Raw genomic sequence first — 26,360 nt, forward strand, 5'->3', positions numbered from 1 at the left:
TCGTTTACTTTCACCCACCTCTTCCTTAGAGTTTTGTGCATACTCTAATGCTAATCATGACAGTAATCTCACAGGTCGCAAATCGGTTACTGGTTTCTGTATCTTTTTAGATGATTCTCTTATTTCTTGGAAGAGCAAGAAACAATCTATTATTTATCAATCCTCAACCGAAGCAGAATATCATGCTATGACATCTATTACTAAAGAGATTATTTGGTTACGTTGGTTACTTGCGGATATGGAAGTTTCACTCTCTCATCCTACTCCTATGTATTGTGACTACCAGAGTTTTATTCAAGTTGCTCACAACTCGGTTTTTCATGAATGAACTAAGTACATTGAGATTGACTATCATCTTACTCATCATCATCTCAAACAGACACCATTACTTTGCTTTTTGTTTCTTCTTCTTTGCAGATTGCAGATTGCAGATTGCAGATTTCTTTACCAAGTCGCATTCTATTTCTAGTTGGCAAACTCTCGATACTTGTAGTTGCCGCATCGTGAGTTTGAGGGGAGATGTTAAATAATACATTTATCTTGTTTTATTTACTAAGGGTAGAATAATATTTTTAACTTAACCTATATATAAGCTCTTTATATATAGGTTAAATCATGCACTTTTAGAATAAACAAATTAATGAGAATTATAGCCTCCTTCTCATTCATGTTCATATTTATTTTGTGTTAATTGAATTGCTTTAACACCGGTAACAACGTCCCTAAAGTGTTAAAAGTTTTGTCATTTTAACCTTGTATTTTAATGCTAGGCATGACAACTCTTACACTTTCAATTCGGACATGTTGGGTCTATTCAGCTGAACATGTTCATTAGATGTCTACTACATGTTGCCATGTATACATAAATAAATGTAAGAAGGAACCAGGATGGCCACAGATTGAGAGTGTTAGGATTGGTATGCCTAAAGTTGTTGTATAGTTATGGGGTAAATTGAACAAAATCTTAAACTTGGAGGACCGTGTAAATGTAATTTACCTAAGACATGTATGATGTCCTTGGCTAGTTGTTGTTGAGGATATATCCCATAATCCTCTCATGGCAATCCATGATTCTCATTTAGTTGATCCTTAATTGTATTCTATTCCGATCCCAGCTTCACGTATGCTCAAATCCCACACTCAGCTTAGGGGGGATGTGGAGGATATCCGTGAATCCTTATGCCATGACAAATAACAACAACTGAGGAAAGAAAGAGGAAACATGAATAATTGGACTGAAGGATGGTGGTGTGTGTTTTTTTTTTATATCCCATGTCGTATATGTCTCTGTTCTCATGTCATATGTTTGTCTTTTCATCCAATAGGGAAAAATAAGAGAAAAAAAGAAAAAGATATGTGATTGTCCATTGCTGTGTTCGGATCCTTTTGTTGTTATTGCTTTACACATAGCATCAAAAGTTGACGAATTGATCAATAATAGTTTGCCAAAATGTTACTATAGTTTTAGATTTATAAGGGCAAAGTTGCTGAAATTACCCCCACCTCCTTCCCCTCCAAATTTGAAAGAGGATTTCATTTCTCTACTTACTTTAGGCTGTCAACTACAAGTCTTCAAGTCCACTGCATGCCTAAAAGTCAACAAACATACATTTTCTTTTTTGGGTGGGTAGCATACGTGCTATTACTTCAGCATAAATTTGGTCTTTTGGACTTGAGGTTGCTTCAAAACTCAATTTGCATCAATAGTTTCCCATCAACTTTGGGAAACTATTATCTTTCTCTATTTTCTTGCCCTGCTTTCTCTGCTTCTTTTTTGATGGAAAGTATGGACCGCCGCCGACGCCGACGCCGCAAACAAGCTAAAATTAACAATTCTGAGTCTGAAGGTTAGTTTATTTTTTTTTATCTTCGTGGTAAAAGACTGTAGGTTTCAACTTTTTCTAGACCTTAAAACAGTTTATTATGTGTCTTTGTAGGTGTGTAGGATCTATCTGCACTGAGATAACTCATTGTTAATTTATTTATTTTCTTTTTTTATGCAGAGGTCAGTAGTATTGAATGGGAGTTTATAGACATGAGTGAACAAGAGGAAGACCTCATTTACAGAATGTATAGGCTTGTTGGAGAAAGGTAAGCTAACAGTATATTAAGAGTCTCTCACCACATTCTGCTTGCCATCATGACTTTCTTCTCCATTATCTTCAACTAGTTTCCCATTTCTGGTATCAATTAGTGTATCATATTTGTTCTTCGAAGGTGGTTTATGCAGAAGCAAGCCTCTGTAAAAAAAAAACCCTCAAATTGCCTGCTCATGAAGAAGGGAAGATGCCCTTATCAAGGAAAAGGGAGAAGAAGAAATGGAGTGTTGTAGTAGAAAGTTTTGCCTCCTACTTTTCCCCTTGTCCGTCAATTTACCTGTCTTTTTGTAATTGAACCATGGTATGAAGTCATTTACTGCTTCTCAACCCACTGTTTCTTTTTGCTACGTCCAGTCAACATCAAGACATCTATATCCTTCGTACACAAATACCTTATCCTAAGACCATTCCAGTATTGATTATTAAATGACCAGATCGACTGGTGGGTTGACAAGAAGGTGCCTTCTGCACTTTGTTGCAGACCAAAAGCTCATAGCATTTTATCCATCTATACTCAAAAGTTTTTGTCTGGTCCTTCCCAGAACTTTAATCCTTTCAGTTTCAGCAATGCACATTACTTGTATACGCACAGTCATGTTAATGTTTACAGTGATTGATTCTTGGTATCATAAAATGGGGCTCATTTGCAGGTGGGATTTGATAGCTGGAAGGATTCCAGGCCGGAAAGCAGAAGAAATAGAGAGGTTTTGGATAATGAAACACCGTGAAGGGTTTGCTGAGAAACGAAGGTTGCATAGCAAAGCGAAGTCTAAGACTTATCGTTAGGCATTAACTTACAATGTTTTTCAAATAGGTTCTTGATTAATTTTGTTGATTGTTTCCTTTTGTATTAATTAATTTTGTTGATTGTTTCCTTTTGTATTTGTTTGTTGTTGTTTGGCTTCTAAAATCTGTGCAGGGTTTTGTTTCGTTTCGTTTCTTTTGTCAGCAGAGACTTAATTTAAACTTTTCTTCGGAAAGATCAATCCTTATATTGGCCAAGGTATGGCCTGTCATTTGGATAGGAGCAAAGGAGGCATTGCCCTTCAACTTCAAGGCACGTTTAAATTCTAGAAATGATGTTCATGATTTTTAATTTAAGAGTTTAATAGCCCTGTTTTTTTAATCTCAACTCACTGAGTCGGTCTAAGGTGAAATGAAATTGTAAATGGTTCAATTAACAACTCTGTGTTATAAATATATTCTGAAGTTGCAACACATGCCCTTTTTTTTTAATACTCCATAGACTAATTTTCAAAATAAAATTTGATACACAAAAATTACTAATTTTAATCTCAACTTACTGAGCTGGCCTAAGATCCGTGTCGGGGGTTTGCTTAATTATTCCTAAAATAATATTGTTTTAGTTGTTTTTTTTAATAAAATAGAGTTGGTTTGATACAAAAAAAAATTAAATAAAAAACATTGCACTTGACCGACCGGGTCTCACGTGAGGAGGTTAGAGTGTTTGACAATACAAGACTTTTTTTTCCTTATTTTTTTTTTGCTAATTAGCTGTTTTTTCATGCTTTTATTTTACAATATAAGATGCAATTTTAATTTTTCCTTATATTGGAGGCCAATGTACTCATAGCAAAACACTAGTTTACCGAGTTGTGCTATACTTTATCATATTAAATATAAAGACCACCTGTAAAAAAAAAATTAAAGAATAAATTAAAAAAATAAAATTGATATAAAAAAATCTCCATGACCCAATTCCTTACCTAACTTGAGTTTAGAGTTAAATCATGCGGGAGTTTTCCCGATATGACTCGGTTGACAAGGTCAATCCAAAAACCTGGTAAAAAAAAGTTCAAGAATAAAATTAAGAAGAAAAATAAAGAAATTAACAGGAAAAAAATTATAAACCTAACTCGTTGTCTATTCTGGTTTTAAAATTAACCATGAAAGTTTCTTCGACATAATAAAAAAATAATGAAATTGAAAGGAAATTAAAAAAAATAAAGGTTGAATTGAAAAAAAATAAAAAGACAAAAGATGAAGATCCATTAAGTTTTCCAAGTCTTTCAGTATATGAACAATTAAGTTTCATTAAGTTTACCAAATCTTAGGATAGATCGAGGGGGTGCGAGAGACAAATTCTTAACAATATTAAGAGCAATTTTCTTCTTTTTTTTTATATGGCCCTAGGAACTAGCTTAATAGCCCCCCTCTTCGTGGTCATGGCTTCGCTTATCCACAGCTGTTCAGCTTCCTTTATGTAAACAATGGTGCCAATTCTCATGGGGGCTGTAAATCTAGTGCCTGCCCAATCAACAAACCATTTCCAGCATAAATCCTTGTTTTTTTCTCTTGTTTTCTCTTTTCACACTCCCAACTGACCAATAAGATGCCATGTGCTCAGTCTGGCATTGTCCTTCCCATGAACCAATCTACTAGATTTTGACAAAAGTTTTTTTTTTATGCCTCATTGAAAGATGAGTAAATTACTGGCGTGATAACAGTGAAAATTTTAAATTTGACATGCCTACAAAATCTCATAGTCATTGTCCTATGAGCTCAGCTAAAAACCGGATCTCTTGGGCTCAGCCTAGAGAAGAATCTTTTATTTATAGGCACACTCAAAAAAAAAAATCCTCATCTTTTGAACACGTCTAAAAAAAGATCATCTTCTTCAGATTACCTCAAGAAATAAACCTCCCTTCCTTGGATACATTTAAAAAAATGAGCATCCTCTCTTAAACACACGTCTTAGAGAATGACTCTTTTTCTTTGGACACATCTAATGTAATGAACATCTTATCTTAGGCACGCTCAAAGAATGGACTCAATCTCCCTTGAGCACCCCCAAAAAAATGAGCATCTTTCCTTAGACATGTCCAAAGAAATGACGACTTTTTCCTTGAACACATTTAAAGGAATGACCCTCTTTCCTTGGGCATGTCCAAGGAACGAACCTAGCCTCTCTTGGGCTCAAAAAGGGATGGACTCAACCTTTTCTAGGCTCAACCAAAAGAAGGATCCACCTCTCTTGAATCTAGCTTAAGGAAAAGGCTCAGCCTCTATAGACTCGGCTACATTTGACATCTTAGATCTTAATCTCTCTACACTTTTTAAGTGTATAAAAATCCCCTAAGGATCCACCATATTTCCATCAAACATTAATATAAATATAAGAGATATTTATTCCTTATTAAAAGCTATCAGAGTAAAATTACACACCAGACTCTCTTCTTCACAAAAGGACAAGACTCGTGGACTTATAAAATATACCATGAAACCTTCAAAATAAAAGTTCATAATCTTCATTCTCTACTGCATATATATTTTCAGAGCATCTCTCTGTAGAATATTATTAATTTCTCTCTTTAAAGAGATACTTATTTAAGCATCGGAAGTCTCTACCTCTATAAAAGGAGATCATTTGCAAGTATTAGCCACAAGACATCTTGGCCTACAAAACACTAAGTATAAGCTATCAACCACTTTGACTAGAAAGAATGGAGGAAATTGCTATGGTCAATTAATTAACTGATTATCCAACTTGAAAACCCTATACATAAACTACTTGAATTTTTAGAACATCATGAGAAAGTTTTGCCAACAAAGGAAATCTCCTAAAAGTTATATATATATAGTTCTAACACCTTGTCAAGATAAGAATTCTTCTGCTAAGCAACTGGATTATTGGGTCATAATTTCTCCAGATGAGACCGTTGTGTAACGGACGGTCGAGTGGATAAGCATCACACAATCCTAAAATTTTGCATAGGGTGCCAGCAATCTGAGCCAAATTGCTTTTCACTGGATTTGCCCCAAGGCCCTGGCAGTCTGATGAGGAACCAGGCCTGGCTTGAAGACCAGTTCTCCAGCTTGACCACACATGCTGGTCCGAAGAGGCTAGCAGTTACCAAAGCTTGAACCCGATTTGAGTTATTGGATTTACAACACCGTCCTATAAGGCCACAAGCATTGTTCCTTGTAGTTTAGGTCCTCAATGGATACCCAACAAGATCCAATCTGATGGATTGTGTATGGGAGGCATTTTAGCAAATGGACGACGACAGGATATATACCTCCCGTCCTGTAGAGAACCCAAACTCAAATATAGATATTCATTAGACATGGCTTACTATATTACTTTTTTATAAAAAAATAATAATAATGTTTAGGTGATGTAAACATATTTTTTTTTAAGAAAAAATAATTTAGAATTGGATTATAGCCTCAACGGGTTAAATATGTTGATTTTTTTTCTAAATATATAAAAAAAGCAACGAATGGATTAAATTTTTTTTTAAAAAAAAAATATGATAACTTTAGAATAAAAAACATTTTTTCATGAGAGGAAAAATGATGTAGTTTAACTTTCAACCAAATAAATATAGAATGATAAAATTTGATAAAGAAAAAGATTAAAAAAAATCAGCCCAAGTCAACCTCAATTAGTATAATAAACATGTGATCTTGTTAATAAAAGGCAAGCTCATACCTATAGCTCAAGTCACGAGATCGGGATAACCCGATAGAAACAAAATAAAAAAAAACTACAAGGCCATTTAAAAAAAAACTATTATTGAACGCTGAAATCAGAAAAGAAAATAAGTAAAACAAAAAACATATAGAAGCTCATGTTAACTTTTTAAACTCATGATCCAAATTATTAAACTGAAAGCACCATATAGAAAAATACTACGAAGCTCAATCTCTAACAAATAAATATTGGATGATGAAATCAGGAGGGAAATCAATTATATAAAAACATCCAAAACCAAAAATAACAATTAAAAGAATAAAAATAAATAAATTATAAGGAAACTATAAATTTTTGAATGAATGATGAAATTAAAAAGAAAAATAATTTTAACAAAAGGACAAAATAATGGGATCAAATTGGAAAAAAAAATATACTATAAATTTAGATTGAATGGTGAAATTAAAAACAAATAAATTTTTTACAAAGAGAAAAAAAATAGAAATCAAAAGAACAAGGAAAAAATTGGAAAAAGTAATATATGAAAAATTAAGATTAAAAAATAAAATTAAAAACAAATAAAATTTTTATAAAATAATCAAGAATAAAAACTAAAGTTAAAAGATAGACTAATATGAAATTTTTAGGAGCAAGAGAGAGAAAAGAATAATTAAAAAAAAGCTTAGCTAGCGAGAAACTGCCCTGCAGTGACAAATCAAATGACTTGGCAGGAGGGTGTTTTTGACTGCCGGAGGCACCACACGTGTCGGCTAAAATACCAATAACTTTTTTAATTTAAATAATATTTTACCTATATTAAAAGACTACATTGCTACTGATTAACTTGGTAATAATAAAAAGCCAAAATGAAAAGATTCTTGACAAAGTTTTTTTTTTTTTTTTTGCTTTAAAGGGTAAAGTTAAGATTTTACTGTATTTTGAAAATTTGCCAATTGTAAAAGTTTTCCATAAAAGGCAATTTAATTATTTTAACGTGATTAAAAAATAAAATAAAAACAACTCTACCCTTGATTAATTCTTTAATGATCAATAAATTATTTAAAAATACTAAAATACCCTCAACACTAAGAAAATTGATTTTTTTTTAAGAACAAAATGGTAATTACAATATTGTAGTTGATGTTGAGTCTACGTGCACAATGATTTTCCCTTTCCCTATAGTGTGTGTACATATATATTGTTTTTGGTATTTGATTGATATTTCAAAATAATTTTTTTCGTTGAATTTATATTTTAATAAATTATATTTAACTATGTAAAGAATTATTATAAAATTTAGTATTTTTGTCTTTCATCTTGTATATATCTAAAATAATTGGTATTTCAAAATAATTTTTTTGTTGAATTTATATTTAACTATGTATAAGAGTTATTGTAAAATTTAATATTTATATGAATTTAATATTAATTTTTTATTACATATTAACTATTAAATTCAAAAATATTTTTTTGTTAATTAATAGGGAAACCACAGGCTTTCCACCCCACCCCAAACTCGCCTCACTGCAATGTCTATTCAGGTTTGTACAAAGTCAATTGTCTGAAAGGTTGAGAGGACGTCTGTGAACTGTATAAGATATCATTGTATTATATAGGAAAGACAATATTACATGTATAAGTGGTGACCTGAAATCTCAAACTCTATCTTGTCTATCTCATGTAGTTAAATACGCCTATGATACAGAACATTAGTATACAGCAATGATTGGTGATGAGGGATCATCAAGAGGGAGAGAGTTGTTTATGCGAACCTTGTGTTTCTGATCAATTCAGACAACATAGCGGCGAAGATAATCCACTCTAGTTGGATGTTTGAGCTTCATGAGTGCTTTTACTTCGTGCTTCCTGACCATTTCTCTTGAGATATTTAAGTTCCCAGCAATCTCTCCTAATGTTCTGTCTCCTTTACCATCAAGCCCGTATCTCTGTCGGACCACCAAGCTCTCCTTTGGTTTTAGAGAATCAAGCTGGCGAGGATTTTCAGAGATTAGATACGCATTACTATCAATGAATTAAACCACCTAATAATGTCAATTGCACTGACAGCTGAACTTTTTGCTTTTCATGTTCTTCCACTTAATTAATATCTCTAAGAGCTTTTCTACAAAATGCACGGACGTATAAAATTACATTAGCTTCTATATGAAATGAATTTTATATATATTGGTATAAAGTGCCAGTTAAAAGATTAAGAAAATAATAATGCTTGTGAAAGATTTCTCAAGAGAACTGTTGGTGAAAGGTTTTGCACTTGTGAACATTCTGCGGAACATAGTGATCTTGATTCAATCGAGGATAAACAATTAATGAGAGAAAGCAATGGAGTATAAAATCTGAGAGAGCATATAATGACTGCTTACCACATCATCAAGTGCAAGCCTGAGAAGAGCTGACTGCCTCCGGTCATCACCTCCATCAACATCAGCAATTCCACCAATAAACTCTTCCTGCGTTGTTTTGTGTCTTGAATGGAGAGACAAAACAGGTTTTGAGGCCCTCGTAACTTCATGGTACCTCTCAGGGGAGATCCGAACTTTTTCAATAATCTCATCCTCCATTGGTTGTCTTTTAAGTTGAAACCACAATTCAAGTTTTGCTTTCTGGATTTCAGACCTAATCTGCACAAGTTGAAGTTGAGTGTTATAGCATGATCCCACTGAGCAACCAACACTAGCTGTACACATTGAATTCAATGGAAGTAATAATTCTGGAATGAATATATGCAATGTTTTCCATTCAAACTCCCTAACCAGAGCACATTAGATGCAGAATTAAAACTAAAGAACTGGACATGGTGAATCATAACATTCACAATACTTGGCCTACTACCAAGCACATTGCTATTGTGGTCAATTTCATGATGACGTGTATCTAGGTTGAGAAAACTCAAATATTTGGCCTAATATGGTGCTAACCTAAGATTCCTGTTCCTTTCTTGCAGAGCAACAGCCTAGTTCACAAATTTAAGTTGATTCAGTGCGCCCTATTTCTTTGAATGATGAATTTCTCTATCTCTACCAAGAACGCACCACTCTCCCTGCTCCAAGGAGGGAAAGAGCTTCAAACACTTATTTGGTGCTTTCTTGCAACTAGAAACAAAAGGAAAATGTGTAAATTATTGTGATGTTCAGAAAAAATGAAAACCAAGTCATGTGTCTGAAAATATCATACCGATTCCAGGCCAAACGAAACGCGTGTAAAGCTTGAGAGTGTCATTGATCGTATGATGGCATGTCTAATCCAAAATAGCCCATAAGTGGAGAGCCGGAATCTCCTTTTGGGTTCAAAGCGATCGATTGCTGTAATAAGTCCCTTCACTCCCGCCTGACAAAAATCTTGAAATTTTGTCCCATTTGCAAAGTCTTGAAAATATTTTTTGATCACAAACAAGACAAGCCGAAGATTGTGCTGCAAAAGCATTGAGAATTTACGGTAAATCTTTTTATCCCAAGTCATTTAAGTCCTTGAGCAACAGAAAACAAAAATACTCGACAAGCACCAAAATCCTGTATAATTTATTTGCTCTATAATTACTATGAGAGCCCATGCTTCCTCAGTAATTGAGTTACTTTAATAAAAGTCAATGTCACTATTTGGAAATAAATCATTACCTTAATGAGCTTGTTCCTTGCAGCTCGACCAACTGCTATTTGCTTTCTTACTTGGAGCACATCCATATTTGTTGCTTTAGCTAATTCAACGTCAGTTGGTTCTCCCCCCAGATTTTCTTGCAGATGCTCTTTCACTTGAAGGAGTGCCTAATATAAAAGAAATGGAACTAAGCCCCAGAAAACTACCTATTCTTACAGCAAAAAAACACAGCCTATATGCAAAACTTGAAAGGCATCAGGGGCAAGGGTCAGTACTCACTTTCATAGGCTGCATCAACTTAAATAACCAGACATGCTCTGATGAAGTAAGGACCGGAGGTATCTTCATTTTTTTCCAGTCCAAGCTGACCAAATCAGTTGAAGCCGAATACTCCCTCACAAGGTCATCAATCTTTTCATTTTCATTTTTTCGATCTTTTCTCTTCCCAGCTGAAGTCACCAATTTCTCTTCATTCTTGATCCTCAGAGAAATCCTTTTCTCAAGACTCAATCGTTTAGCCTTCTTTGCCCGGTTCCTAACAATGATTTTACTAGTTCTATCCTCGGTTTCCTTGTCACCTTCACTAATTTTCCTTTTCCTTTGCCTACCTCTCCTAATCACACCACTTGCGTCTTCCACATCAGAAGTATCAGTTCCAGGGCTAAGCTTGTATATGTTTTCAAGTTTCGCAGCAGCTTCATTGTAATCCACTAACAATGTACATGGAGAAACTTCAGTACGGACAGCTTTTAATCTATTCGAAGATTTTTTGCTTTTTCCAAGTCTCTTCTTCCCCTTCGTTGTTTCTACGGGCAATGGAATTTGCTCATGTGGTGCAACCAAAGATGTGTTGTTGGATTTGTTGGCTTTAAATGCTACAATCAAAGGTCTTTTTGCTGTAGATCCGTAAGTTGAAAACTTTGTGCTCAATCCTAGTGGTGTCCGAGAAGCTGAGCTCGAAACACTTACAACTCCCATGCCAAGTTGTGTTATTACAAGATTTTGAAAGAGTATGAGGACTTTCTCACTGCACAAACACTGCAAACAAAAATGTTGCATTTAGTTGGAGTTTATAACTTCACTCGCCGCAACATACGCATACACAAAATCACATAATTCGAATACCCTAGTCCTTAGTTTTGGATAAATTGTTCGAAATTTCTCCTAATCAAATAGTGGCAGCACAGTTTCAACAAAAATAAAATCATTTATTTTGTGTGCATTATGTTTGCCCTCTTTGATCACATGCATCAACAAGAATATTAACCATCAAAAAACAAATTTCCATTGAAATCCATACAACCTTCAACAAATTTTGACCATTTAAGTTTCCTTCAGGATAAATAGCAGTAGACAAATGATTGCAAATCAAGAAATACAACCCCAGCTGAAAGATCTAAGAATTTCCAGCAAACTGATCCAAAATCACCATTAAAACATCATACAAAACCCTCAAAGAATACCCACTTAGCACCAGGCTAATCTTTCAAGGGATACTTATTGTATTTACAGAACACCAACAATGTCATCACCAAGAAAACATTAAACACAGCAACAAAATTTTGCAATAACTAAGCAACGAATACACACAAGGAAAAAAAATCCCACAAAGAAACTACAAGGATCAAAACATTACAACATGCCACGACATAAAAGTCCGTGCATACCTCTGTGAAAAGAGCAGTAGCCTGTAAGAGTTGGAACAAAATCTTGCTCACTTGTAACAGGCAAATCTTGTTAGAAATACAAGCACGCAGAAAGTTTCTAAAACCTCAAATTTTAACATCAGCTCGTAAATTATGGTGTCCACCAGTTATTTTCCTTAATAATCAACGGCTAGAAAGTTGGGGTCGTTCTAAACAACGGTGGAGAAGTGTCCAGGTATGATAGTGGGACAGTCCGTGGCGAGTGGTGAAGCAGTGGTGGACTTACGTGGCAAGTTAGGAGAGGAAGGGAAGATATTTTGTAGAGAGTTTATGGATGATGTTTGCTACACGTGGATGGTTTTTATTGGGTGCAATGTTGACAATTTGTTTGTTGGACCCTGGAACTTTTGTGGTGGTCTTGCTGCTCTCTACGTTTCTTAATTGTGACCATTTAAAGGAGTGAAATTCCAAAAACGAAAAGTAAAATGATATTAAGGAGGTGTTATTTTATCTTAAAATAATTTTTTTTTTAAATTAATATATTAAAATAATCTAAAAAATAAAAAAATATTTAAAATAAAACTAAAAAAAATAAAAAATTATCAAAAATATAATTGGATTATAATATCAAATACCACCTAAGAGACAATGAATCATTGTCATTAGTCTAATTTTGTATCACGTAAATTAAATCTTTTAAAAGATTAAACTCAAATGCCGACTTAGTATATATAAAATTGATCAATAACAAAATTTAAAAATACCATCATAATTAATGTAATATTCATAGTACCAATATTCTTCCAAGAAACTAAATACTTAGAGTCATTTTATCATAGTTTCTATATTTTCTTTCCTAGAAAAAGAATGAATTTTTTTTATTAACATGGGTGTCCGGGTCAGTTTATGCGTACCTCGACTAACTCTACGAGCTCTGAAGTTAACGACCATATAAGTTTTCAGTGCCTCTAAAATTTGTGAGACTCAAACTAGTGATCTCTATAAAATAAATTTAAAATTTAACCAGTTAAATTGCACCCATCTAAATTAGAAAGAAGATGAAATTTCCATGCCATATCGATGAGCTTGAGCACAAACCACACAAGCATATTTGGTCATCTCTAGGCAATCTTGTGACGCCACAACCTGCATTCCAATTGTATTCATAGATTAAAAAAAATGTAAAGTAGCACACACAACCTGAATATGTGGAAAAAACAAAAGTATTTTTTTTAGTTCATTTTCTTATTTTATATATTCCATATTACTATTTATAAGATATTAATTATATAAAAAACATGCCCTTCCCTTTTACTCATAAAAAAAAAGTGTCTTATGAGAGCAAGTAACTCGACCTAAATTAAGCAAGAGAAGAGATATGTTTAGAAAAGAGAGGAGATGGAGGGGGAGAGAAAATAAAAGGAAAATGGAAAAGGTTCAAAACAATATCAAGTCGCGAATATTTTAGTTTTTTCATTAAGATTTAAATTTAATATTATGTAATATGTAAAGTATAATTTAAAAATAAAAATGAAAACAAAATGTTTCCGCATTTAAATATCGAGAAGATTTAAGTAATTTTTTCTTGGTATTTATCATAAAAGCATCCATCTTAGCTTATTATAAGAGAAGTGAGAGACATATTTATCTATTTTACATGCTTTACTGACGTAGCATTTCTAATTAAAAAAAAACTGAACCAAGAAATTCTATTTAAAAAAAATTGAATTGCTCAACTCATGAACACAATCGAACCAAACAGAGCCTTACCTGATACATTTGTTGGATTATGGTATCATTTGGGCTATCTATTCAGTTTTAGAAAATCAACTAAGTAGGCCGGATTAGTGCTAAAGAAAATGGGCCAAACTATTGTAGGCCCTCCGATTTCTATTGAGCCTTTTGGGCTATCTATTCAGTTTTAGGGAATCAACTAAGTAGGCCAAACTAGTACTAAAGAAACTGGGCCTGAATACTGTGAAGATGGGCCGCCTCCATCCCAAATGAATCAATTAAGGATGCATCACCTCCTCGCCTCCTCCAGTCCTCCTCCAGTCCTCCTCCATCTCCATATCCATCGGAGGTAAATCGCAAGGTTTCAGCCCTCCCTTCATAGGAAGATGGACCTGAATTGAAGCTCTGGTTTCTATTGAGCTAAGCGAAGTGTTTTTTCACCCCTAGTTGAATGACCCACATTAAAATTAGTATAGGAAATTCATAATATGACATATTTTTAATTTTTAATTAAAAATAAATAAAAAATAATTATATTTTTAAATAGTCTTGAACTTTCAAATTTAAAATGGATTATCCACGATGTACAACAAATTAAATTAAAAAAAAACTAATTTTTCTAGAAAAGTTATTGTTCACCAAGATTATAATAGTAAAATTTTGAAATTATCCATGAACAAAAAAACCTTTGAACTAGGTATTTGAAACAAAGTGATCTTTTCACCATGACACAATTATCTCTTATAAATTATATAAGGTTAGATTAGTAATTTTATCCTTTTTTATACTAAAACTACTAATTTAGCCTAAGAATAAAATAATTTAATGCCTATTACTCAAGGATATTTTTATAGTTTTATTTTGTTAGAATAATATAATTATTTTGATGTTTTTAAAGACAACTAACAAAACTCTCATCCAATGAATTTTTTGTCATTTTATATTGGTTTTATTATAGATTCCAAGAGTATTCAAGGGCATTGTTGTAAATTATATTTATTAAATATAATTAAAAAAAAACTATATATTTAGATTGAAGGCGAGCCAATTGCCATCTCTAAGAATAATGTCCAAGATCGAGGTGCATAATTAGAAGAATCATGAGATTATCAAGTCAAGGATGAATAACATTAATATTCAACAATTGGAGACTAAGTCGTTGAATATAAAACAACAAGGACTACAATGAACTTTATCGTCTTCAATCTTCTGCTAAAGTGCAGCGTTAATTTGACCCTCTTCAATATAACAAAAGAAAGTCGTCTATCATGACATAAAAAATATTTCAGATCCTACTTCTTTTTGGTTTCTTCTTCTTTTAGTAATGCTTTTTATTATTATTATTATTATTACGAACTTAAAATTAAGTATATCACAGAAGGAAAAAGAAACCCTACAAGAATCTTAAGTTACACGGCAGAATAGTCCTTGATATCTTATAATTAAGTGGACTAAAATAAACTGAATTCTAACTTAATTTACTGATAAAAACATTAGACATACGACCGATAAATCAATTTTACATATGCTGAATTGAGCTATGTTACAGTTTTAAAAAATAGTTTTAAAACTTGGTCCAACAGGTTGACCCGGGATCTGACTGACCTGGAACTGGAATCGAGCCAGGTTTATGAAAAAATAAAGGTAGTTAAAAACCCGACTGACATGGCAAGACCCGGTCAAAAACCCGGTTGCAACCCGTTTACTATTTTTTTTTTTTTTACTAAAACGACGTCGTTTTAATTTATAAAAAAAATAGGGTTGACTCAGTGATCCGATCAAAACCCGTGACTCGAGTCTTAAACCGAATCAATTATCAGACCGGGTTTAAAAACACTGCTTTAAAAACCAAACAATTTCTGGCTGGCCTGATAATGTTAAGCATATGCCAACTTCACTAGCAATCACACTCAAGGTCTAAGAGAGAGAGAGAGAGAGAAACTAAGGGGCGAGCATGTCTGTGTGTGTGTATATATATATATATAGTTTTATTTTAAATAAATTTAAAAATTAATCTGTTAAACTTTATCATTGAATTCATCTAATCAAATCTAGATAATATTTAATTAGATCAATTCAAAAAATATTTTTTTAAATAATATCATCTTAAAATTTATCCAGATTCACTAACAAATTCACAATCTAAACTTTGGTTTAAGTCATATTCCAAATTTGTCATGTTCAATATATATATATTTCTAGATTGAGGCATAACAGGAGATCGAGAGGTCTTTTATTAAAAAAATTCCTTGCAAACTAACAGATTTTTGATACGCCACTCGAACATGATCCATGGAATAATGAATTTATAACCAAGTTATCCTCCCTAAACACTAATCTAAGCATTAGGTAAGAACAACTATTGCTTTCTCAATCCTACAATCATCTTAAACCTTCAACAAACTAATTAGTTGGGTGATCAATGGGTCAAAATGGATCTGGATACAAAAGCGTAGACTATCTTGTATTTCTTATAATCGTAGTATGACAACATGTCACAATGTGACCTCCACGTTTTGTACTTCTGTCTAATTTATCATTTTATATTTTGGTAAGATTGCCGCATGTCACAAATTCGACGTTCAAAAATAGAAGTTCCATGCAAGAAGACACGTATCCTGATCAACCCTACACAACATATTGATTCCATCTTGTTCAAAACTTTCAAAGATATAGTTCAAAATTTTCAAGTCTATATTACAATTCTTGAATTTCTCGTGTCCTTTTAGCACTGCAAAATATTTGTTGACAATGGTGAAGCTAGCATCAGCTAGAGAGAGTCGAATGTATGGGGCAAGGCTATCTAAAAACAGGGCAGAATACATGAACGCAGGGCTCTATGTGTTTGCAACTATTGTGCTTATTGGTGGGTTTGTGGCTGAATTGTCAAAGGAAACCAAGCCAGGTCTTGTGCTTCTGCTCATAGCTCTCTTACTTATTACGGTGGTTAATCTTCATGATCTTGTTGCCCATCTAGCCGGGATTGATTATCGGTGGCGTCTGATGGGGTATGACACACAGCTTGCACTAGTTGAATTTGCTGTTCCTGTGATTCAGGCCTTGGGAACTTTGCTTTCTTTCTTGGGTATTCTTTTTCTTTTTATTCAGGTACTAAATATTAATTAGTAATCGATTGCTTTGTTTAGTTTACTGCCTTGAAAATCCCTGAATTCTAGTAGCAATTTTAGTGTAGGAACTGTTATGGTTATAATTATAAGATAAAAAGGATAGAATTTTCATCATTCAAGTGATTGATTTGCTGCCGATTGATGGTGTAGGATCAATTTTATGTCAAATGTCAAATATTGATGCTGTGACCTGCATCCACAATTGCAGGAATATAAAGGATATGATCACTTCAAATTGGAAAGGCATGCTTTAAACTTGCTTGCTGCAGGACCAGCTTTCTGGGTGCTTGGATCCTTACACAACTCATGCCAAATATATGAAAGAGCTGATGGGCATGTGCAAATCTTGCAACAGAGTGTCCACATCCCATTTTTAATGGGAAGTTCGTTGTTCTTGGTGGGATCCATTCTCAATATTCGTGAGCAAGCAGGATGGGGTCATCATGGACTGGAATTATTGGTAAGCTGCCTTGTTTATTTTTTGGTATCAAACTGAAAGAAGCCCAAAACAAAACGAATTGCACGGCAAAGCTACCCCAATCGCATTGGAGCCTGGAGGGCTATTGCATTATAATACCAACATCTAAAGTCAGGGCGTCTGAAATTACTTAGCCAATCTGCTAACTTAATGCATGGTTTAATCGCGCAATTTAAACAGCCTGCTTAGAGTTTTGGTAATGGCACGAGTCAAATTGTATGGGAAAAGCTGGAGGTTTAGGCATAACAAAGTTTCTTAATGCAGGGCAAGACTTGGGTTTGGATAGGCTTCTTTGGAAGTCTAATGTTCTTTATTGGGGGTTTAACAAATGTAGTCAAAGTGTTCGAGATGCAGCAAATTGATGGACTAAGGTTAGAGAAATTGCGAGGAGGAGCTCAAGAGCGTTTGGTACGAGAGAGGGAAGGCCAGGCACCACTAATCCTAGCAGAGGCCGAGAGGAGGGGGAAAAGGATAGCCGAAGAAACAAGAGCAGCGCCTATTCCTGCACCAACTCCTTACAAGGATGTACTTGTTGGCCAGTCTTGATTACTTCAATAATTTCTGTGCATCATTCTATGTTATGTTGGTTTCCTGCGTTGCTTTTTCATATAATCCTAGTGGGGAGCAGGAAAAGTAGAGAGAGGAATTTGTCAAAAGCTTCACGTGCAATTATGTTGACTTACTTGGGCAACTTTAAAATAGATGAAATACATGAGCTAAAAGAGTTCTCTAAATCAGCTAAACTCTCTGGTTAGAGATAATGTAAACTCCTTTCTTTTCATTTATGAATTTCCATTTTTTTCCTTCCCCAACCTTCTTCGTTTATATATAATCTAAGAAGATAGCTGTGAGATTACCAAATATTTCAATAAGTATTTAAAACACCCAAACCAAGAAAATGAAGCCATGAATGGGTCTTTTAGGCAAAAGAACTAAAGAAGCTTTGCCAAAACCAAGGTGACGTGAAACTAAAACATATATAACATGGAGTAGTTCATAAATAGAAATGAACTAGTGGCCCGCAGCTGACCAGATGGACTAATTTTTTTTTTTTTTTACCTATAACCTAAAAAATATATTTAGATAATGATAATATTTCTAAAGAAATAAAAAAAATATCAAACTGAGATTATTGACTTGGTACATCCAATAAATTTAGTTAATTTAATAATAATAAAAAAACAACAACGGTAAATAAATCAAACAATTTTTTTTATAATAACTAATTATAAAAAATAAACTATCAATATTATAGAAAGATATCCTCCCATTATTTTTAAAAGGGCTTCATTTTATTTGATAACCAAGCAAAAATTAAATGAGCATAAGATAATTCTATAGACAGCAAAAAAAATAAAAATAAAGCTCAATTCCTAGCCAATCGATCAAATGTCAAAGGATGGAATTAAAAAAAAAAAAAACCCAAGTCCACTCAAGTTAGCCTATAAAATCCATGACCTGTCTGTGACATTGGAATAACCTCGTAAAAAGTAATTGAATGAAATGTGATCTTAATTATCAAATCAACTTAATATTGAAAGGTGAAATTTTAAAAAAATCAAATTAAAAAAAACAACGAAAAAAAAAGACCTGAGTTAATTTAGTTTAACCCACCAAACCTATGACTTCGCACATGAGATCGAGATAACCTCATAGAAAGAAAAGAAGAAAAAAAATAATGAAGGTTAATCCCTAACATACCTAATATTGAAGGATTTGATTGTAAAATATGACCTAAAAAAGGAGTTAACTCAACCCGAGCTAACCTTTCAAAACTCTGTGACTTAGGTCTTGAGGTCGGGATTATCCCATAGCAAACAAAACTAAAAAAAATCATGAAACCAAATAAAATATCATGAAGTGACAACCTCATGCTTATTTTATTGAATTTAATTCAAAAATAAAATCTCTTTTAAAAAATTAAATTTAACAAAGAATGGCAAATAAAAAGACCCGAGATAATGTGGATTATTTTCAAAATTAGCAAAACAAATCCTTCAGAAAGAAAATAAAAAAAAACTAATAGAGCTCTCAATCTCTAATTAAATGAATGTTGAATGATGAAATTGAAAAAAATTAAGCTTAAAAAAAGGTGAAAAAAAATTAAGTAAACCCAGACGAATCTCCTAACCTGCGCTAATCTCCCAAACTCACAACAGGTGAAATTCTATATTCGAGTTTAATTACGAAGCTCAATTCCCAACCAATTTTATATGAAGGATGAAACCAAAAAAATTCAATTAAAAAAATTTACCAAAATAAAAAAATAGTTATCAAAACAATAAGGATAAAATCTTATATGAAAGAAAGACTGAAGGAGGATGAATTCTTAAACTAAATTAAAATTTGAAAATCATCTCAAATAGAACAAACTACAATGAAAAGAATGGAGACCAAATCAAACAGATAAAAAAAATAAAGGAGAATAAAATTGAAAAAGGAATTCTAATTTTATAAATTATCTCAAATAAAACAAATAGTAATAAAAAAAATTAAATCTGAAGGAAAAACAAAATGATGGATTGCTCTGAATATTTGAAGGATTAAGCATGAAAGTCAAGGTGGAGAGAGAAAAGAAAAGAAAAGATCGTCAGTGTCAAACCAGATGTCAGTAAGCTATATGTTATACCTAAGGAGGAAATGTATACCAAGACGATTCCAAAAACATCAATGAACTACATTTCCGACCTCCGTAATACGTTGCACACGCAACTTGAATAATGGCGGAGCAGTGGATGGCTAGCCACTTATGGTGTTTTAATTATATTTATATTTATTAAAATGCAAGATTTTCCCATAGCCAACTTGATTGTAAGTAAAAAACTAAAATGAAAATATAAAAAGTCTTTGGATGATAGTTAAACAAAAATATATTTTTAAGGGTAATTTAGTTATTTTACCATGTTTTTAAACTATTAATAGACCTTGTGGAGAGATCATATTACCCCAAATAGTTAGTTCATTAATTTCTTTAAAAGAGTAAAATCGGCATTACACGTTTATGATAAATAGTAAATCCTCTCATGGTGAACAATGTTTTTTCCTCCCCAATTAGCTTTTATTAATTTCAAACATAGATTATTTTGTTAAAACATTTACTTTATGATGTAGTTTTCGATTAGAAAATGATACAAGATAGCAATTTGAGTGGAGAAATTTTATAATACTTAAAGAATAACTTGTCAAACTTGCTTCATGAGATAAAGATATATACACCACCGCAATCTTTATCTTTACTAACGAAATTTTCTGTTGGTATTTGTGCTATCATTCTGTTGGTAATTAATTTACCGATGAAATCACAGACGAAAATGCTTCATCAGTGAATCCTTCGTCGATAATTTTTTGTTCGTCGGTAAGTTCGCTGATAATAAAAAATTATTATTACCGATGGATTTACTGATGGAAAAATCATGAAAAAAAATATCCGCTTCATTCCATCGGTATTTCCCTCGGAAAAATACCTTATGTAATTCCGTCGGTGATTATTTAAAAAAATCTATTTTACAAAAATATAAAATAATTATATTAATATAAATCAACACTCTATAATACTTAAAACTGAGTTGCTTGAAAAAAGAAGAAGGAAATCAACTCAAACAAATTTGCAACAAATAAATAACACAAAAAAATAAATTCAACTAAAAAACATTCATATGAAAAAAATGAAGTTGCAATTGCTAAAAATAAATCAACTAAAAATTGATCTCATATGAAAAAAAAAACATCCTACAACAACATTCATACAATTATTAAGAACAAAAAATTTAAAAATAAAATAAAAAAACAAATATAGTGAAAACAAACACGAAAAAAAAGAAAAAAAATCTTATCTTAATGTAGTTGCAAGTGAAGCTGAGAAGAGAAAAAAAACAAATTCGTAAAATATATTAATAAAAAAAACTAAGAAGAGAAAAGAAGAAAGGAGAAGAAGACATATATACCTGAGCATGGAGGAGAAGAGAAGGAGTTGAGGAGAGAAGAGAAGAGAAAGAAATGGATGTTGATTTTCTTACATATGGGAAAGAAGAAGAAGAAATGAGGTCCGTCTGTTGTGAAATTAGAGATTCCAGGCTTTTTATTGGGGTGTTTTACCGACGGATAATTAAATATTAATATTTTTAATCATTTCATCGGTGATTCTGTCTGTAGTATTTAATTTAAATTTTCAATTTAATAAATTTTTTTCAAAAACCGTCAAATATCACCGACGCATTTTCAATCCATCGATGATTATTTCTGTAATATTTAATTTAAAATTTTAATTTAATTGAATTTTTTCAGAAACCCACCAAATAACACCGATGACTTTTCCATCCGTCGGTGATTTTGTTTGTAATGAACAGTGCAATTAAAAAGTGAACAGTTCCAGAGCTTTCTGGAAAAAACTAACGGAATTTTTCGTTGATGATTCTCTTTATAATTGACATGATGAATAGTGTTAACAGTTTACCAGCGATTCCGTCGGTAATTTTGTTAGTATAAAAAATACGTCATCGTATTTGGTGGCTTTGTTTTAAAAACAATTTTTCACTGTAATTCCCTCGGTATATACCGAGAGAATATTTTCATCGGTAAAATTCATTGTAATTTACCGACAAAATATTTCCGTTTATATTTATTAATTTTCTGGTAGTGATATATATATATATATATAAAAAGGAGGGAGAAAATTTATGTAAAACTATTTTTATCATTTTTAATGGATTTTACCTTTAATGTTTTTCATTATCCATCTCTCTTTACAAAATGAATTCATAAAAAATAATCAATAAGATATCACATATACTTAGATAGCATCATAAAAAAATTTCTTTGAGTGCCTCAATAGAAACTAATCTATGTAACTTAATTATAGAATGAATAAAGTTTTGATATAATTAAATCATCTTCTTTGACTAAATAAAAGGGCACCGTGCATGTGCCTCGATTTGGCATCATCGATCTTCGTTCAATTGGACATTTGAGTTTAAATAATCGAACTCTGACTTGACTTCCTTTTTTGCCCTACTTTTTGAAGCATTATCATATTGCTCTAGAAATTGCTTTAAAGATGTTGAAGGACGCACGAAACCACCAATGGCAGGCATTTATGTTTTCACCTCGTTGAGCAGTAGAGTACATTCCAGCACAAAACGCTTACGATCCTTGAATAATGAGGCCAACCATTCATCTCTTTCAAGATTCTAGCTATTCCTTTATCGTTGTGGTCAAATTCATGAATCTCCACTCTGTTAACCATCAAGTTTTTCAGGGATTTTCTATATGATATGCCATAGGCAAAGGCGATGTGTGGAGTTTGCAAAAGGCCTGGCCAACTTCATTGTCCTTAAACAACCACATATAGCTCGATCTTCGCATCCTCTTTTGAAAGTAAACCACCCCAAATAGTATTATTTGTCCAGTCCAAAATACATTTCCTAAGCCACCTTCTTCCTTATTTATATTAATTTTATATATAAATATTGTGGTTAATAGGATAAACAATAGATATATTAATGGAAAAATTAATTTATCTTGATAAAAAAAAATTATAATTTTATAGATTTAAAGATAGTTAATGAATAAAGATTTGTATTTTAAGCTTAAATTCATTTTTTGCTAAATTGATATAAAAAAACAAATTAAATTGTATATTTGTTAATTAGATATGCTGGCGAATAGCTCAATAGTTGTTGTTTAAAACTTACTGTTTTGTAGAAAACAAATTTTAAAATTTGATTTTTTAAAACCACATTCAAAATGTTAAATACACAACAAATTAAAATATTGTGTTTTGGTAAATTTTTAAATCCAATCCTTGTACAAATCTTACTTTTAAACCCTTGATGCAAAATAGAAACACGGTCTTGCGAACTTCTTCTTTGAATGTATTTTTTTTCTTAAAATTTAAATGTATGTTTTAGATGTACACACAAAGGAGGGTTTTTTTTAGTGATTTTTTTTTTTTGCTTATAGTAGTTGTCTTTTTTTTAGCATTTACTGAGATGTTTTAATAAGTTAGAGGTGCAAAATAGGATTTTATGACGGTTTATGTTGATCCGCGGGTTCAGAATGTTTGGGAACGCGGTGCATGTAAATCGTGTTTCATAAAATTATTATTTTTTTGTTAAATTTTTTTTGTGTGTTTTGGATCGTTTTGATATGCTAATTTTAAAAATAATTTTTTAAAAATAAAAAATATCACTTTAATATATTTCAGTATAAAATACACTTTAAAAAACAATTATAATTATACTTTTAAACTGTTAATAAAACACAATAAGCCAACTCGAAGAGAAGAAAGAAAACATTAAATAAAGGGTACAGCAGATACTGGAGTACTCTTAATTCGGTAGTCCAATGCACTGGGTCGTTTGACTTCAATCATGAAGAGGTTATTTTTTTAAAAAAAAATCTCGTGTGTTTTTTAATTTTTTAATATAAAATTATTTTTTAGTATTTTTAATATATTAATTTTAAAGATAATTTTTTTAAAAAATAATTTTTTATAAATTTTAAAATAAAAATTATTTTAAAAAACAACCACACTGCCAACTAAAAAAAACGAATTATATCCTGTTTGTTTAAGACTACGTGCTAATATTTTAATAACAAGTCTTTATTTTCTCTTTCTTTCCTGCCAGCCTTTGACCCAAGTTTAAGATCCTTTGGTTTGCCATGTTTTTATTAAAGATTTGTTTTGGTTTAATGGTATGTATGACAAACACCCCTCATATCTATTTTAGTAATTTTATTACAGCCAATATATATATATATATATATATATATATATATATATATATATATATATATGGCTAAATTCTAAAAAAAATATGCTTATTTTATTTTTTTATAAAATAAATACATATATAATATTAGGTATTAACCAAATATCCTGCCCCTATGTCAATGTATTTTTTGTCCAAGAAGATGTGTGGGCATGGGTCAAATCCTATGATCCTAGCCTATTAAAAAACCAACACGTTAATAAAAAATTAAAAAAAAAAACAATACGTACGCAGGTGTTCGGTTTCCATGGCGATTTGGTTGACAGATTGCATACTTTAACATATATTTTGTGATGGTCACTTGCGCAAGAAAGAGATAGATAAATAAATAAATAAATAAACCCTAGGAAACTTCTGGGAAGTTCTTCGAATGAGTTTATGTTGATGTCCTAGGACGCAACTTTACTTTTTTTTTTTTTTTTTGTATTAATTAAGCCGGTTTAATCTCATGTTTTTCTACTTTTCATTTGTTCTACTTTAAAGTAAAAGAATAATAATAATAAATAATTTTGGCTGATGTTTGATTGAAATGACAAATTACGGTCTTTGTAGCGTTAAAAAATCAACTTTATTTATAAAATTTTATTATTTTATCTAAATTTATATTACGTATTTACAATCCATAGTTTAAAATTAATATTTTTGTATTTTTTTTAAAAAATATTTTTAATATTTACACTAATTTAAAAATACTAAAAAAATTAACCAAGTATTCTCTGCCCCTTTTTCCTTCTTCTCTGCCCCTTTTTCCTTCCATCCTTATGGGATTTTGCCCTCCTATGTCAAGGTATTTTTTGTCAAAAAAGATGTGCGTGGGCATGGGTTAAATCCTATGATCCTAGCCTATTAAAAAAATTAAAGAATGTGTGGGCAAAGGGCATGTCTATGTTTTTTTTTCCTCTAACCCCACCACTACCCCCCCCTCCCTTCTCTCAAACAAGAAAGGAAGGGGAAATGCACTTGAGATTTTGGTTTAATGGTGGTAGAGGTTTGTTCCTTTTTTTGTATCGGAGTTCGAATTTTACTGTGCATGTCTGTCACCCCCGCGGTGCTTTACATGCTCATTGGGTTTGCAGGATGTATAGTGGGCCATGAGATTAGTCGTGGTGCGCGCAAGCTGGCCTGGATACCCACATAAATAAATAAATAAATAAAAAGAAGGGAAAATAAAGACATCGATCTTAAAAGACGGAGACACATTACACAAACTCCAAAAACTCTATTTTCGTTTAGTATTTTCAAAAACAACTCTAAAAAACTCTTAAATACACACTAAATCAATAACTCCTAAAGGACTCAATACTTAATTAAATGAGTAAAAAAAACTAAAAACTTTGAGGAGTGTGATAGAGATTATAAAGTTTTTTTTAAAAAAGAAACTAAAAACTTTGAGGAAAACTAAAAATTCCATATCAAGTGTTTGATGAAACTCCGTGTTTCATCAATAAGATAAATATTAAATGCATTATTTACAGAATCGCTGTCCATCCCACTATTCTGGCTACTAAAGGAGCAAAAGGCATTTCCTTAGCATTGGTCAAGTACATAGATTTTTTGTCGGAACGTTTTCATAGAACATGGGCGGGGTTCTAACCAAGGTTGGTGTCATCATCTCGGATCCCAACTGCTCCCACAGACGTCGCGATCCCAACTAGATTTTTTATATTAAGTTTTTTTTTAAAAAAAAAACTTGATAGTTTTTTTTACTTAAATATGAGAATCCCATTTCATCTAGAAAACATTCTGACACGCTTTTGGTTACTGCCCGATGTTGAGAATTAAAAGATAATTATATTGATCTAAAACGGTAATTAAGGGCTTGAGTGATCATATTTGACAAACAAAATATTTCAAGGATTGAAAAGGATAAATGGGAGGCACTCATCGTGTTTAGATGGTGCGTGAATAACTACCTGATATTTAAATAAAAAATATTTTTTCGCTCTGGGAGGGCATTTGTTTTGTCAAAATATTTAATGGGAAATTATTTTTAATTCTCCTGTGTTATTTTGAAAAGGTCTTTTGTTTTTTCTCCTTCTATAAAAAGTAGAAACGGGAGAGTGCACGTGCACATGCACATGCACATGTTGCTTAAAGATAAGAAGTAGAAACGCCACTGCGCCATGCAAAATTAGTGGGTTGTGTTTTGTTTGAAGATTTTTGAAAAAAACAGATTAAAAAATTTGATGGAAATCAAAGTGGTTTGATCCATCTCCATAACAGTAGCATCCACATTCTGGATCTGGGGTGGCAGAGCAGTCCTCCAGCAGCTTCAGTTTCACTTTCAAAAGGTATAGTAATGTTATTCGTTGATCGTTTTGTCACCTGCCATGGAATTGTGGAAATCAAAGTGGCAAATGGATTAGTTAAAAACAGAAAACGTAAAACCAAAGTATTCATTTAAAACCATTCCCCAACGGAATGGAAATGCTGCTGTTGATCTTGAGCAAGCCAA

The 26,360-nt window shown here is 32.0% G+C and overlaps 3 protein-coding genes across 3 annotated transcripts; 2 read left to right on the forward strand and 1 right to left on the reverse strand.

Annotated features, from left to right (window-relative positions):
* Nucleotides 1-1,474: 1,474 nt before the first annotated feature.
* LOC7489814 (transcription factor TRY) lies at nt 1,475-3,079 on the forward strand. Its single transcript, XM_002317712.4, has 3 exons — nt 1,475-1,847; nt 2,004-2,091; nt 2,750-3,079. Exons 1-3 carry the CDS (start codon nt 1,586-1,588, stop codon nt 2,883-2,885), a joined length of 486 nt encoding a protein of 161 aa, XP_002317748.3. The 5' UTR covers nt 1,475-1,585; the 3' UTR covers nt 2,886-3,079.
* Nucleotides 3,080-8,121: 5,042 nt separating this feature from the next.
* LOC18103620 (RNA polymerase sigma factor sigE, chloroplastic/mitochondrial) lies at nt 8,122-11,971 on the reverse strand. The gene is made up of 6 exons (XM_006376558.3): nt 11,817-11,971; nt 10,429-11,187; nt 10,170-10,316; nt 9,730-9,966; nt 8,919-9,176; nt 8,122-8,525 (listed from the first exon to the last, which is right to left on the reverse strand). The coding sequence occupies exons 2-6, from the start codon at nt 11,125-11,127 to the stop codon at nt 8,328-8,330; spliced, it is 1,539 nt and encodes a 512-aa protein (XP_006376620.3). The 5' UTR covers nt 11,128-11,187; nt 11,817-11,971; the 3' UTR covers nt 8,122-8,327.
* A 4,247-nt stretch (nt 11,972-16,218) lies between these two features.
* Nucleotides 16,219-17,908, forward strand: LOC112323670 (uncharacterized). Its single transcript, XM_024582810.2, has 3 exons — nt 16,219-16,637; nt 16,866-17,117; nt 17,400-17,908. Exons 1-3 carry the CDS (start codon nt 16,281-16,283, stop codon nt 17,679-17,681), a joined length of 891 nt encoding a protein of 296 aa, XP_024438578.1. The 5' UTR covers nt 16,219-16,280; the 3' UTR covers nt 17,682-17,908.
* Nucleotides 17,909-26,360: the final 8,452 nt, after the last annotated feature.

This window comes from Populus trichocarpa, chromosome 12 (genome assembly GCF_000002775.5).
Source record: "Populus trichocarpa isolate Nisqually-1 chromosome 12, P.trichocarpa_v4.1, whole genome shotgun sequence".
Lineage (NCBI taxonomy): Eukaryota > Viridiplantae > Streptophyta > Magnoliopsida > Malpighiales > Salicaceae > Populus > Populus trichocarpa.

Bases quoted from the DNA above. Each gene is read 5' to 3' on its own strand.
- LOC112323670 (XM_024582810.2), top strand. From the start codon at position 16,281: ATGGTGAAGCTAGCATCAGCTAGAGAGAGTCGAATGTATGGGGCAAGG. The intron at 16,638-16,865 runs GTACTAAATATT...CCACAATTGCAG, and splicing joins TTCTTTTTCTTTTTATTCAG to GAATATAAAGGATATGATCA. The intron at 17,118-17,399 runs GTAAGCTGCCTT...TTCTTAATGCAG, and splicing joins ATCATGGACTGGAATTATTG to GGCAAGACTTGGGTTTGGAT.
- LOC7489814 (XM_002317712.4), top strand. From the start codon at position 1,586: ATGCCTAAAAGTCAACAAACATACATTTTCTTTTTTGGGTGGGTAGCA. The intron at 1,848-2,003 runs GTTAGTTTATTT...TTTTTTATGCAG, and splicing joins TAACAATTCTGAGTCTGAAG to AGGTCAGTAGTATTGAATGG. The intron at 2,092-2,749 runs GTAAGCTAACAG...GCTCATTTGCAG, and splicing joins TATAGGCTTGTTGGAGAAAG to GTGGGATTTGATAGCTGGAA.
- LOC18103620 (XM_006376558.3), bottom strand. From the start codon at position 11,127: ATGGGAGTTGTAAGTGTTTCGAGCTCAGCTTCTCGGACACCACTAGGA. The intron at 10,317-10,428 runs GTGAGTACTGAC...CTTTTATATTAG, and splicing joins AGTTGATGCAGCCTATGAAA to GCACTCCTTCAAGTGAAAGA. The intron at 9,967-10,169 runs GTAATGATTTAT...ATGCTTTTGCAG, and splicing joins CAAGGAACAAGCTCATTAAG to CACAATCTTCGGCTTGTCTT.